Source organism: Schistocerca nitens, chromosome 3 (assembly GCF_023898315.1).
Source record: "Schistocerca nitens isolate TAMUIC-IGC-003100 chromosome 3, iqSchNite1.1, whole genome shotgun sequence".
Lineage (NCBI taxonomy): Eukaryota > Metazoa > Arthropoda > Insecta > Orthoptera > Acrididae > Schistocerca > Schistocerca nitens.
Window position 1 is genome coordinate 809,842,993 of NC_064616.1, and position 15,107 is coordinate 809,858,099.

The 15,107-nt window shown below is 42.9% G+C and overlaps 1 protein-coding gene across 1 annotated transcript in view; it reads right to left on the reverse strand.

Moving 5' to 3' along the window:
- Positions 1 to 15,107, reverse strand: part of LOC126248839 (neuronal cell adhesion molecule-like) — a 760,994-nt gene that overhangs the window by 255,162 nt on the left and 490,725 nt on the right. Inside the window, exon 2 of the mRNA XM_049950257.1 lies at positions 2,421 to 2,602. Coding sequence (XP_049806214.1) covers positions 2,421 to 2,602 — 182 coding nt within the window. The remainder of the gene's footprint in view (positions 1 to 2,420; positions 2,603 to 15,107) is intronic.

Consider the following 15,107-nt stretch of genomic DNA (forward strand, 5'->3'; position numbering starts at 1 on the left):
TCAGAGTTTACATCTGCCTGTGGAAATGTCTTACAATTTAAAACCTTGTTCCCAAATCTCTGTCTTACCATTATATAATCTATCTGATACCTTCCAGTATCTCCAGGCTTCTTCCGTGTATACAACCTTCTTTCATGATTCTTGAACCACGTGTTAGCTATGATTAAGTTGTGCTCTGTGCAAAATTAAACCAAGTGGCTTCCTCTTTCATTCCTTACCCCCATTCCATATTTACCTACTACGTTTCCTTCTCTTCCTTTTCCTACTCTCGAATTCCAGTCACCCATGACCATTAAACTTTCGTCTCCCTTCACTATCTGAATAATTTCTTTTATCTCATCATATGTTTCATCAATCTCTTCGTCATCTGCGGAGCTAGTTGGCATACAAACTTGTACTACTGTGGTAGGCGTGGGCTTCGTATCTATCTTGGCAACAATAATGCGTTCACTATGCTGTTTGTAGTAGCTTACCCGCATTCCTATTTTTTATTCATTATTAAACCTACTCCTGCATTACCCCTATTTGATTTTGTATTTATAACCCTGTATTCACCTGACCAAAAGTCTTGTTCCTCCTGCCACCGAACTTCACTAATTCCCACTGTATCTAACTTTAACCTATCCATTTCCCTTTTTAAATTTTCTAACCTACCTGTCCGATTAAGGGATCTGACATTCCACGCTCCTGATAACAACGTCCTCCTGAGTAGTCCCAGCCCGGAGATCCGAATGGGGGACTATTTTACCTCCGGAATATTTTACCCAAGAGGACGCCATTATCATTTAGCCATACAGTAAAGCTGCATGCCCTCGGGAAAAACTACGGCTGTAGTTACCCCTTGCTTTCAGCCGTTCGCAGTACCAGCACAGCAAGGACGTTTTGGTTAGTGTTACAGGGCCAGATCAGTCAATCATCCTGACTGTTGCCCCTGCAACTACTGAAAAGGCTGCTGCCCCTCTTCAGGAACCACAAGTTTGTCTGGCCTCTCGACAGATACCTCTCCGTTGTGGTTGCACCTACGATGCGGCTATCTGTATCGCTGAGGTACGCAAGCCTCCCCACCAACGGTGAGGTCCATGGTTCATGGGGGGGGGGGGGGGGGTTATTTCTATACTTTTGAAATTAATTAGACTGAGGCACAATCTTCTTGAATTTTATTCTAGAGTTAATACCAGTTAAGTAGGATTTGCCCCTACAAACGTCACGTTGCCTGTTAAAGGACGTAATACAGATTCCTTCCTTCTAATTTTAACTTTATGCCATTGTTACCTTTGTAATTTTAAAATTCATTTCGATGTGGTGTTAAAGTTTTTGACATTTCTGGTGTACAATTCTTGCGACAGGTCTACAACCTGGCTTTCTCATTGTGGTGTTTTGAACTACGTGCTACTTTTGTTTTGGTATTTACGAAATGGCTCTGAGCACTATGGGACTTAAGTCTGGAACCGCAAGACCGCTACGGTCGCAGGTTCGAATCCTGCCTCGGGCATGGATGTTTGTGATGTCCTTAGGTTAGTTAGGTTTAACTAGTTCTAAGTTCTAGGGGACTAATGACCTCAGCAGTTGAGTCCCATAGTGCTCAGAGCCATTTGAACCACTATGGGACTTAACATCTATGGTCATCAGTCCCCTAGAACTTAGAACTACTTAAACCTAACTAACCTAAGGACATCACACAACACCCAGTCATCACGAGGCAGAGAAAATCCCTGACCCCGCCGGGAATCGAACCCGGGAACCCGGGCGTGGGAAGAGAGAACGCTACCGCACGACCACGAGCTGCGGACGGTATTTACGAATGCATGTTATTGCATGACTGTATCTAATGATGAATTCCACTGCTTATTCACCCAATTTTCACACTTTGAACGGTATATTACATTTAAAAGATTAACATATTTTGTACTACACTGTTAAATGGAATTTTCAAATAATCACTTTTAGTTTTAGAGTCGGCTCCGCACTATTTTTGTTCAGCTTTTGTACAGCGGTTTTGTATTTTACTTGATTTTACATAATTTTCTTAGGCTATGTTTCCTTCATGTGTTGCAGAACTGAAGATGGATGCAGATAGGAGCCGAAACTAGTTATCTTACTTTAATTGTGATAGGACGTTGCAGTCTCGGCGTTAAAAATATTTTACTTAAACAAAACTGTTAATAATTATCGTTATGTCGTCAGGAGAAGAGATTCCACAAGCGACCCTGGGGCAAAACGGATAAAAAGTATAGTAGCAACCATGAAAAGGGCTGCGGTCCTCACTGATGAATCTTCTGACAAAAATACATCAACAAACTTCAGTACGACGTTAGCCTTACCCGTTCCATGTGCAGTATACAGAAGCAACAAAGGTGTGATGCATCCTAACAATGTAAATACTATGGTAACTGATGGAAGAAGAGGCTAGTAAGACTTACCCTCGCGCAGTGTGACCATGTAGTAGGACTCGATGCTCGGCTCGCTGCGACCCAGCTTGTTCACGGCGAAGACGCGGAAACTGTACACGGTGAATGGCAGCAGGTCGATAATTTGCTGATAAGTACGGTTGTCGCGAGTCATAATGCCATGACGAGAGTCCCAGTGTCCTTTCTCGCCCACGCTGCAACAACAACACAAGATACAAGTAAGCAAAGACGCAAAACGGCAACCTGAAAAGAATGCAGCAAGCAGTTTAAGTAAGTTTCTGGGATCCGGTCTACAATGAAGTGACAAAAGTGACTTACATAGATGGCGGAAGTATCGCTTACACGAGGTATAAAAGGGCAATGCATTGGCGAAACTGTTATTCGTACTCAGGTGATTCTTGTAAACAGGTTTCCGACGTGATTACGGCCGGACGAAGGGAATTAACAGACTTTTTACGTGGAATTGTAGTTGAAGTTAGACGCATGGGGCATTCAATTTCGGAAATCGCCAGGTAGTTCAATAATCTGAGATCCTCTGTGTCAAGAGTGTGCCGAGAATATTAAATGAGGCATTTACCTTTCAGCACGGACAACACAGTGGCCGATGCCCTTCACTTAACGATCGAGAGCAGCGGCGTTTGAACACAGTGGTCATTGCTAACAGACGGGCAACACTACCTGAAATAACTCCAGAAATCAGTGTGAGAGGTACGACGACAGATGCGAGTACCTTTGCTAACAGCGCCTCTCCAGGACTCGTGACCATATCGGTTGGACGCTAGACTACTGGAAAACCTAGGCCTGGTCAGATGAGTCCCGATTTCAGTTGGTAAGAGCTGATGGTACGGTTCCAGTGTTGCGCGGACCCCACGAAACCATGGACCTACGTTGTTAACAACGCACTTTGCAAGCTGGTGGTGGTTCCGTAATGGCGTGGGCGATATTTACATGGAATAAGCTTGGTCTTCTGGTCCAACTGAACCGATCATTGACTGGAAATGGTTATGTTCGGCTACTTGGAGGCCATTAGCAGCTATTTATGAACTTCTTGTTCCCAAGCAACGATGGAAGTTTTATTGATGACATTGTGCCATGTTACTGGGCCAAAACTGTTCGCGATTGGTTTGAAGAACATTCTGGAAAATTCGAACGAACGATTTCGCCATCCAGATCACCCGTCATGAATCCCATCGCACATTTGTGGGAAATAATGGAGAGGTCAGTTCTTGCGCAAAATACTGTACCGGCAACACTTTGGCATTTATGGACTGCTATTGAGGCAGTATGGCTCAATACTTCTGCAGAGGACTTCCAAAGAGTTGTTGAGTACATGCCACGTCTATTTTCTACACTACGGCAGGAAAAATGAGGCCCGATACGATGGTAGGAGGTACCCCCAGACTTTTGTCACATCACTGTAAGTCCAGCACACAGCTATCTGAAAATTCAAAGTATTCATTATTTTGATTGAAACACGTTAGAATTATGTTATTAGTTAACCTGTTTGCCATTAAAATATAAACAACAGAAGGGAAAGAAAATAACGAAATTTTACTTATTGGGCGTACTAAGTGTAGTAGGGAGAAAACAAGATTAAATTTTCAGGTAATGTAGGAGCATACAGGGTGAAAAGTAAAAGGATGTATTAAGGGTGTGTTATCTGTGGCAGCAAAAACGGCTCGAACCGCAGAGAGACAGTGCTTCGGCATTATGCCAGAGTTGATCAGCCATACAGATGGCGAGTGAGACGCCAGCCTCTCGGCAACCGGTGACCAGAAGTTCTCATTCAGTGAGAGATCTGGATAGCCTGCTGTTGTCTTACTGAAAGGTAACGTCATGTAGATCTCAAAAATGGAGCAGAGTAGCTGGCCTTAGCACGTCAGAAATGTAATACTTGCTCTCCAAATTTCCGGCTGTATGAATCAAAGGTAATGGTGCTCTGTACCCAACAGGATTCGACACATCAGCATAGGCACTGGGTCCGTATAACGATCACAAGTTCATTCTGGCAACGTCGTTCACCTCGGAGCCTCCGTAAACGAAGAACCGGAACACTTCTGAAAAGACTACGTGCTGTCACCACCATGATGCTGCTGCGCCGCTCCACTAACGTGTGATTACTACTATCGCTACAAACAAGCCCACTTCCAGACTCCAGGTACGGGACGTTGCTGCATGAGTCTGCGCGGCCCATTCGACAGTATGTCTGTCCTTAGGTGCAATAGTCGCGTGGGGTAGTTGAGCTTCCGTAAGGCGTGAGTATGGCTCTCCTGAAGATTCGGCATTCATATGACAGTCCTAGGATCCCGATGAACGCGAGCAGAAATATCGCGGAACAATGAACCACTTTCTCGATAGGCCACAATCCTGAGGTTGTCGAATTCCGTTCTATACTAATAGTGGTAGGCTTTTCTCCTTCTTGTACGAAGCAAAATGTTATCTTCTCAAGAGCTTCTAATGCTGGAACGCGATTTCTGAATGAGAAGCCCCTTGCGTAATCTTCCTTTCTACAGCGGATATAAATGGCGAAATGCTATTCATTACCATATACACTTTTAAGGGGGAAAAAAGAGAACAGGCACCACGAAGAAATTATCCCAATGGGACGGAAGTCTGTAGATGTGATGTACATTTACAGAAAAGCAAATGATTACAGTTGCAGAAAGATTGAATGATTTATTCAAGACAAAGAGCTTCACAAAGTGAGAAAGTTAATATCGTGCCGCTGCACGTCTACCTCTTATGCTAACAGTTATTCGGATTGTTATTGACTGATAAAGTTGTTGCTCCAAACGCTGCCAACTGTGGAGAGATCCGGCACCTTGATGGTCAAGGTAGGGTTTGACAAGCACGAAGATAACTAGAAGAAACTTTCGTCGTTGGCGGTCGGGCATTATCTTGCTGAAATGTAAGCCCAGAATGGCTTGCCATGAAGGGCAACAAAGCGGGGCGTTGCATATCGTCAACGCATGCATGTCGTCAACGCATCACTGTACTGTAAGGAGGCGCGTATGACATCCAAAGAAGTGATGCTATGGAAAAAAATGGGACCTCGGGCAATCACTCTCGGTTGTCGGGTCGTATCCCACCGCTGTCTGGGGTGTCACCAGACACGTCTTGGGCCTGGAATCTCATTGAGTGCAGTAGAATTGTCTTCAGTGATTAGGCACGAAGACCAGCGAAGATGTGTATGGAGACGCGTCAGTTGCACAGCGTTTGGCACGATATCCCTCAAGAGGACATCCAAAAACTCTATTACAGAATGTCAAACAGAATAACTGACCAAAAGTGGACCAACGCGTTACTGACTTGCTGAATTTATGAAGGTCTTCCTGTAGAATAAATCTTCCAATTTTTCTGAAACTGAATCGTTTGTTTGTCTGACATGTACATCACATTCACCGATTTCCGACCCTTTCGGATAATTCCTTCATGGTCTGTCACTTTTTTTGTCTTAGAGTGTATAAACGTACACTACACGTCATACCATTTCGACATTTGTTGCATGCTGCCTTCACGATTCTGCAATAAACACATAAATCCCCAACGTGGGGTAACGCCTGTACACTAACCATTACGCTAACGCGTTCGCTGATTGATTTTTAATATTAACAACACTGACAACTTCCAACATACGTTGCGCAATCAATGTCACGCCATGTCTACATTTCGGAGTTGCAATTGTTCCGACGTGAAAAATAACCCAGAACTTTTAATTTTGCTCGTTTACCGCCGTAAGGCTACTGAAAGCGGAAAAGTGCGCAGTGCTGTGGACATTTACGTCAGACAGCTGATTGAAAAGCCGAATCCGGGAATTAACATGAACCTTTCGTACACAGCAGCAGCGAGAATAAAATATACAGTAAATCACAAAGGTCACAACTAGAGTAATGGTTGGGAAGAACGATGTTCAGAGCTTGTCAGGCTATTTAGGGTTTGATTTCCTGAATCTTACCTTCCTTATTCAAGACTAATATTGTGGCTCGGACCTATTTTCTTCCGCATTTTAATCCAATCAGAGCTTTTACTTTATCTTTGATGACTTCTGCATCAAAACAGTGTTAAACTGTTTGTGTTATGTCTTTTCCCTTAAGTGAATTAAATGAACTAGAGAAAACAAAGTCAGAATAATTCCATAACCTACTGCGAAAATTCTATCAGAAGGATGGCGTAAGATCAGTGGTCGTAAAAACATCCTAACCTATAGTGACCGAAGAGGAGTGTCACTTCTTGTCTACATCTACTTCTACATTCACATCTATAATCTGCAAACCACCGTGAGGTGCATGGTAGGGCGTACGTCCCATTGTACCAATTATTAGGTTTCTTCCATTGCGTTCATGTATCCACCGCGGGAAGAATGATTGTTCGAGTGCCTCGGTACGTTAATCTTATCCTCACGATCCCTACTGAGCAATACGTAGAGGTTGTAGTATATTCCTAGAGTTGTCGTTAAATCCGGTTTTTGAAACTTTATTAACAGACTTTCACGGGATTGTTTACGTCTATCTTCAAGAGAATTCCAGTTTAATCCCTTCAGTACCTCTGTGACAGTCTCCCATGCATTAAATAAACCAGAAAAAATTCGTGCTGCCCTCCATTGTATACATTCAATATCCCCTGTTATTCCTGTCTGGTGCAGGTCCCAAATACTTGAGCAATATTCTACATCCGGTAGCACGAGCAATTTGTAAGCAATTTCCTTTGTAGACTGATGGCAGATTCCCAGTATTCTACCAATAATCCGAAGTCTACCACCTGCTTTACCCACAACTGAGACCATGTGATCATTCCATTTCATATCCCTACAAAGTGTCACGCCCAGGTATTTATATGAGTTGACTGAGTCCTACAGTGGCTAATTGATATTATATTAATAGGGCACTACGTTTTTTCGTTTTGTGAAGTGCACAATTTTTCATTTCTGAACACTGGCAAGGCGATCGATTTCAAATTCGGCAAGAGTTTCTGCTGTCAACGAATGGATATCCAGGTCACAAGTTTCATGGCGAAAACTGCGATGGGAACTGCTTGCAATGGGAGTTTAGTGTCGAGTTCCTCGCAAAAAGCCTATGTTCGTAGTGGCGCTTAATGCTGCACGTACTTTATGCGTCAAACGATACATCAGTTGGACGGTAGCTGACTTCAGGTGTGTTGTTTGGCCCGGCGACTAGCCCTTCTGCCTCTTCCTAAATGATACAAGGCGGGGACTGTACCGGCCGCTCAATGAGGTTGTATACAACAATAGTGCCCAAAAGTTGTCCTTTCTTCTACATCTTCATAATGCGTATAATGTGGAAAAACTCGTCTTCCAGGATGACAACGGACCCGCTCACACACAAGCACAAATACATTACTGGTTAGACGAACACTCCTGCACATTAACTCTCTCCGACCGGTCCGCTGGATCACCTGCTCTTCACACCATATAAGACGTCTGGAAGTCTTTGGAACGTAGCAATCATAGTCATTGGGTTCAAATGGCTCTGAGCACTATGGGACTTAACTTCTGAGGTCATCAGTCCCCTAGAACTACTTAAACCTAACTAACCTAAGGACAGCACACACATCCATGCCCGAGGCAGGATTCAAACCTTCGACCGTAGCGGTCGCGCGGTTCCAGACTGTAGCGCCTAGAACCGCTCGGCCACCTAGGCCGGTCAAATCATAGTCCCCAAAATTTGGTAGCTCTACGCGATGTGTTCATCAATCAATGGCTTCAGTTGAATACAGTACATCCGAAGAACATAGTGACTCACTTTGTCAGCGGAAAGAGGTCATTATGAAGACTAGAGGCGGTTTTACGGGACTTTAGTGTCATGTCTGCTGGGAGTGACAATTTGTTTGCGGTGTGCTTGTTTTGCAACAGCCATTTATACCTCGGTAGTTTCTTAACATCCAGGAAGGAGCAGTGGGAGGTAAGAGAGTGTAGCTGGCTCGTGTGGACACGTGGCGTGGCCAGAGGCGCACGCAGAGGCCGGCCGCAACATCCCAAGTCAGGCGCCAGGTGGCGCAGCGGGCCTTTAATCACAGCGCCAAGTTTCTGCCCGCGGTTGCGGCCATGTAATTAGCGGCGGTTGTCCTGGAATTTAGCACCACAATCACTACAGCCGCGCCGCCGTCATGAAGAATGTGCCTCGCTACTTTCAGCAAAACAATCGAGACGCCCACCACAGTGTGGTAACGCCGCTCGTGCTGTAGAACGGCTTCGCACGTCTGAAATGATTTAAAGCCTCTCGAAGTGTATCTATTCACTTAAAAAAAATATTCCACTCGCTACAGTATCCTTCTTTCTTGTCTTGCCACCATAATGGTAAGTCAACAGCTTCACTCTAAAAAAGCTAAAGTAAGGTGTTGATGGGTTATCGGATTTGAAACACAGTGTTCAATTAACGACAAAAATAAGTCTGTTCAATTCAACGTATCCTCGAAACTCTTAGCATATTCGAGATGATACTTGATGATAAGATCAACATCGTTGCAAATTACACTGAAGAGCCAAAGAAACTGGTACACCTGGCTAATATCGTGTAGGGCCCCCGCGAGCACGCAGAAGTGTCGCAACAGGACGTGGCATGGACTCGACTAATGTCTCAAGTGATGCTGGAGGGAACTGACACCATGAATCCTGCAGGGATGTCCATAAATCCGTAAAAGATATGCTCAATAATGATCATGTCTGGGGAGTTTGGCGGCCAGCGGAAGTGTTTAAAATCAGAAGAGTGTTCCTGGAGGCACTCTGTAGCAATTCTGGGGTGTCGCATTGTCCTGCTGGAATTGCCCAAGTCCATCGGAATGCACAATCGACATGAGTGGATACAGGTGATCACGCAGGATACTTACTTACGTGTCACCTGTCAGAGTCGTATCTAGACGTATCAGGGATCCCATATCACTCCATCTGCACACGCTCAACACCATTACAGAGCCTCTACCAACTTGAGCAGTCCCCTGCTGACATGCAGGGTCCATGGATTCACGTGGTTGCCCCATACAGCCGGCCGGAGTGGCCGTGCGTTTCTACGCGCTACAGTCTGGAGCCGAACGACCGCTACGGTCGCAGGTTCGAATCCTGCCTCGGGCATGGATGTGTGTGATGTCCTTAGGTTAGTCAGGTTTAATTAGTTCAAGTCCAAGGCCGGGCCCAGGCGAGGCATAAAGCTTTGTGTTGTGTAGTCATCAAGGGTACACAAGTGGGCCTTCGGCTCCGAAAGCCCATATCGATAATGTTTCGTTGAATGGCCCGCACGATAACACTTGTTGATGGCCTAACATTGAAATCTGCAGCAATTAGCGGAAGGGTAGTTATTCTGTCATGTTGAACAATTCTTCAGTCGCCGTTGGTCCCGTTCTTGCAGGATCTTTTTCCGGCCGCAGTGATGTCGGAGAGTGATGTTTTACCGGATTCCTGATGTTCACGATACACTCATGAAATGGTCGTACGGGAAAATCCCCACGTCATCGCTACCTCGGAGATGCTGTGTCCCAACGCTCATGCGCCGACTATAGCGCCACGTTCAAACTCACTTAAATCTTGATAACCTGCTATTGAAACAGCAGTAACCGATCTAACAACTGCGCCAGACCCTTGTTTTCTTATATAGGTGTTGCCGACCGCAGCCCCATATTCTGCGTGTTTACATATCTTTGTATTTGAATAGGTATGCCTATACCAGTTTCTTTGGCGCTTCAGTGTATGAAAGAGCTTTATAACAATGGCAGTCTCGAGAAGAGACAGAGAGAGAGAGAGAGAGAGAGAGAGAGAGAGAGACAGACAGACAGACAGACAGACAGAGAAACAGTCGCTTGGGGAGGGAAAGTGAGTGAGAAATACGAAAGAAGGAAAGAATATTAGTGTTTAACGTTCCCATGTAATCAAGATCATTACAGACGGAGCACAAGATCGAATTGTTTCAATAATGGAAAAGAAAATTTGCAGTGCCCTATGAAAGGGTGGTAAATGGAAGACTTCACGGAAGACTGGAAAAAAGTATTGTAGAGGAACAGTACGGAGGGAAACGTACAAGAGATGCAATTAGACTGCTGTGAATTATAGGTGAGAGATAAAGTGAAAGAGAAGTTTATACGTTTTCATTGACTTGGAGTTAGCCTTCGATAAAGTACAGTGTAACAAATTAATGAATATTCTAAAGAATAATGGTGTCGATTGGAGGGATAGAACGCGGACTAAAAATCTAGAGCCACAACAGAACATAGAAGTACAGATTGGGAATGAGATGTCAGAGGAAAGCACAATGGGAAGGGGAGTGAGGCAAGGCTGTTGTCACTCCCTAATACTGTTTAACATGTCTTTGGAAGATGTTATTAAAAATAGTTAAAGCAAAATAGAGTAGTGCAAGCAGATGGTAGGAGGATAGAAAGTATTCGATTTGCTGATAATATGGTGTTATTGGCAGAGAGCGAAAGAACTATAACTGGAATGTTAAAACAATTAAATAATTTGGGATGAGAATTAATAAGAAAAAGACAAAATTAATGGTGATAAAAGCAAGAAAATTTAGAACAACTATGAAGCTAGGGCAGGAGGATGTAGAGCAAGTTAGTGCTTTCGAATATCTGGGAAGCATTATTACGGACGACAAGAGAACTCATAAGGAGGTGAAAACAAGTATAGCAATTGCCAAGGAGGCATTTAATAAGAAGAGGAGGCTTCTATGTGGGTGCAAGGACAGGGACCCGAGGAAGAGACTGGCGAAAGTTTCATATGGAGCGTGGCATTATACGGAGCATAAACATGCACACTGAGGAAAGAGAAAGAAAGAAAAATAGAAGCAATTGAGATGTGGATTTGGAGGAGGCAGGAAGGGATAAAGTGGGTAGACAAAGTGAGAAATGAGGCGTTGAGAAGAGTGGAGGAAGAGAGAGAAATTTTAAAGGTAATACAGGTAATCAGGAAGAGGAAATTGGCTTGCCCGCTGGATGAGATTTTTTACTAATGGATGCTATGGAAGGAACGGTGAATGGAAGAAGAAGAAGAAGAAGAAGAAGAGCAGGACGCAAAAGATACTAGATGCTGGATAGTATAAGGGTAGGAAACAATTATGAGGTAACGAAGAGGATAGAAAATGGCGGGACTGCATGCAGAGTGACATGTGAAGATCTGCGCTAAGGCAGGACACAGATTAAGATATGATACCTGTTAAAACATACAGATAGTGGCTGGTGCTTAAGACATTGTACCAGATTAATACAAAAATTACCACACTATTTGTCGAAAGACGCCAGAAGCAATTTTTAAAATACCGTTCATCATCACTTTCTGAAATAAAATCAGAATGTTTCCGGCCTCTTGCCGACAGACACTTCTCGTGCAGTAAGCAACCTGGATTTGCGACTAGCTACATTCAGTTAATTTAGCTGTTCCTCGTATAGATTCTTTTGTTTCGTAGTAGTTTAATTCTGAAATGAGTGCTAGGAGGAAATTGGATTTCACACTTTCTTTCAAGGCTGTCGGGAATTACACTATGGGCACCACCCGCCGTTATTTCATCCGTTGTCAAACTGACCTTGCCTCACCCATAGAGTTTATTTACAAAATCGAGAAGCGTTTATTGCTGCTCAAATACTCTTTCTGTGTTACTTGGAAATACTAGACAGATTTATGGAGCAGGCTATCGGCATCTTGGAATACATAAACCTCTTTCAGCAAAATCTGTTCCCATCTGGACGTAATCCGCCGTTATATAAAGCTGACGAGTGGATTTCCGAACGTAATTTTCATCGATTCTCTGTAACAGCACGGAGTTCGAGAACGCCGTGCATTTAAAAATTGAGTGGTCGTACTCTCTACTTCAGCTCTATAGACATATTCAAAACATCAACTGATTTAGTTACAGCTCACTGGTTCTGCATCTGGAAAATATTTCAGTGTACTTCACACGTCTACTGATGCCGCGGTACATTCTTTAAACCCTGAAACAGATGTGTCGACCAAAATTATTTATGGTACATTTGTGGTCATTTCAGGACGGATATTCAAAATTTACCTTTCTAGTTTGATATGCAGTGTTAAAAACATTTGGCTGAAATTTGTTTTTAATAGTATGAAAAAATCATGTGAATGATCAATGCATCTGAATTCCATAAAGTAATTGGAGAAATTTGGTGCCTAAATAGGATGAGAACTGTATTCATCAGCAAGTCGCGGTGGAGCTTCTCGATCTTACAACGATTACGTAACTGTTCAGTGGTTTCGGACAAACACTTGATCTCAAGCCACGTCTGTAAGCGGGAAAAGTCTTTACAATTATGCAAACTTTCCGGAATTGATAAACTAAGGCAGGATAACGCTCTCTGTGGCATCTTCAGGAATACCATCAACGTGGTTGCTCAGGGTGGAAATATTCCGTCGAATCAGACAATGCAAGAGTCTAGTATGATTCATATCACGCAACGGCAACGATACAAGGCTTCTGTTTTCCAATTCTATACCAAATGTAAACTGCAGAATATAGCAAGAACAGAACGATACCGAACAAAATTCTGTCAGGCCTCAGACGAAACACTAAACCCATTTGTAGGATTACAGTGTCTTTTATAACGAAATGAGGAGACGTCGCCGTTTCTTTCAAATGAAAATAGGGTCTAATGTGCCAACGGTCTGTCTGGAAAGTAAAAGTCGCTGGTACAAACTCAAGTGGATGCACTGAAAGAGGGAACGCTTACATTTTCAGCGAAATTTATTTGTATAGCTTGTCAGCTATGAAGCCGAATTTCGTAAACATTCTTTTATCATCTCACACAATGAACTTCAAAGCATGAAAGCCAAGTATTTTACTGCAAAATCTGAACTCACAGAAACTATTTAATGGCCCGTGACGGGAAGTGAGACCCCTACAACAGAATAAAAACTGACGTACCTAATTGAATTGGTAAAAGAGATTGCGATATTACTCCACGAATTCAGGTTTTTCTCAACAAATTTCCGGCCAGTTTTACTTTGGTATGACTCCCATTAAATTTTTATGCTTCTAAAGCGTGGACCTTAGATTCAGCTACTTCTGGCACAGCCAGGACTTGTTAAATATAAGTATGGACTGTTGCGCGGATTTCGAACCATTTCTATGATACAATGGACAACAAGAATTCCCCGTGAAAGTACAGAGCTCTACTAGTATGACTTTCAACAAGAACAACGAATCAAGACAAAAAATGGCTCTGAGCACTATGGACTTAACTTTCGATGTCATCAGTCCCCTAGAACTTAGAACTACTTAAACCTAACTAACCTAAGGACATCACACACATCCTTGCCCGAGGCAGGATTCGAACCTGTGACCGTAGCGATCGCGCGGTTCCAGAATGTAGCGCCTAGAACCGCTCGCCCACTCCAGCCAGCGAATCAAGACAAGTATACCCTAAATGGAAAGTGCCAATACACCCATATATTATTATGACCTTCATTTGCAAAATGTTGCAGGATTATTTTATTCTTGTTCTGATTACGAAATTACCTGTGAATACTGCACGACTGTTTTGTGTCATTGCCAATAATTCGCTTTCAATGCAAAGATTAGCAACGGAAGAAAAATCTACTGTAATTAAAAATTCGCTGCATTCATTTACACGAAGAATAAGTATCTAGGTATCTAAGAATAATAGTGTCTTGCAGTAAGAAACGGAATGAGTATATATATTTCATTATTCCTAAAGCAAGTAGAAGCCTTAGATTCATTAGAAGTAATGTTCAGAGAAATATTAACAAATGAGAAGTGAGAGATTCTTTGAGACCTGAATGCTATTTTCGTGTTCGAATCATGATTTCGATATTTGGCTACGTATATGACGACCCCTGAGGACATATTTGTTGAAACAACTAGTTATTTCACCAACGGATCACAATATATCGCAATACAGATGGATGCTCTTTAATTCGTGACATTCTATTTCCCTTTGCGAAATGGAATTTCGTGATGGATCTAGTAATATTGTGAAGTTCCTTAAGTAATAGCGATGAAAATAAGTAACTTCATCTCGCTCATAGAAATATAAGCAGCAACTTCTCCGACTCACTATTCGTGAAGTGGACGTGAAAACACTTATTATGCATTGCAATGGAAAATACCATTCGTCACGAAACGTATTGTACTATACAGAGTGAAGATGTAGATGTGGAATATAAGGGAACAGTGAAAAAGTGCTCAACAATGGGCTGATAAGTCTCTGGAAGACGAACGCATTTTCCATCTAAGCTTTGCAACCTATTCATACCTAATTTATAAAGCAATAACTTGTGCCCCTCTGCTTTTTTTTTCACAGAAAATAAATCAACGTGGCGCCGAAATGTTCCGTGACCGCTTTCCCTAGCGAAACTACTTAAAATCTCGAATAAAGAGCTATGTGCTCTTAAATTTACTAACCCAAAATACCAGTGATCATCGTTTTAAATGCTAAACTACGTCGGTTCAATACCAAGTCTTTCTAATGCCTCTGATACAACACGACAGAGTAGCACTAAACTGAAATATTAAACATGAACTCTGGTATTCATTTAGTACCAAGAGTGCTGCTATGTTTTAAGAATACGACACTTTCGGAGATACCTAAGAGACCTACGTATCTTGGCAGAACCGTAAAACAATTAAGTTGGCGTGAAACCCATGAACAGAACCGCAAAGAAACTGCTGGCAAGTTTTCGCTAAACTACAGATGAAGCCTGAAGCGCGAAGTAACAGCTGT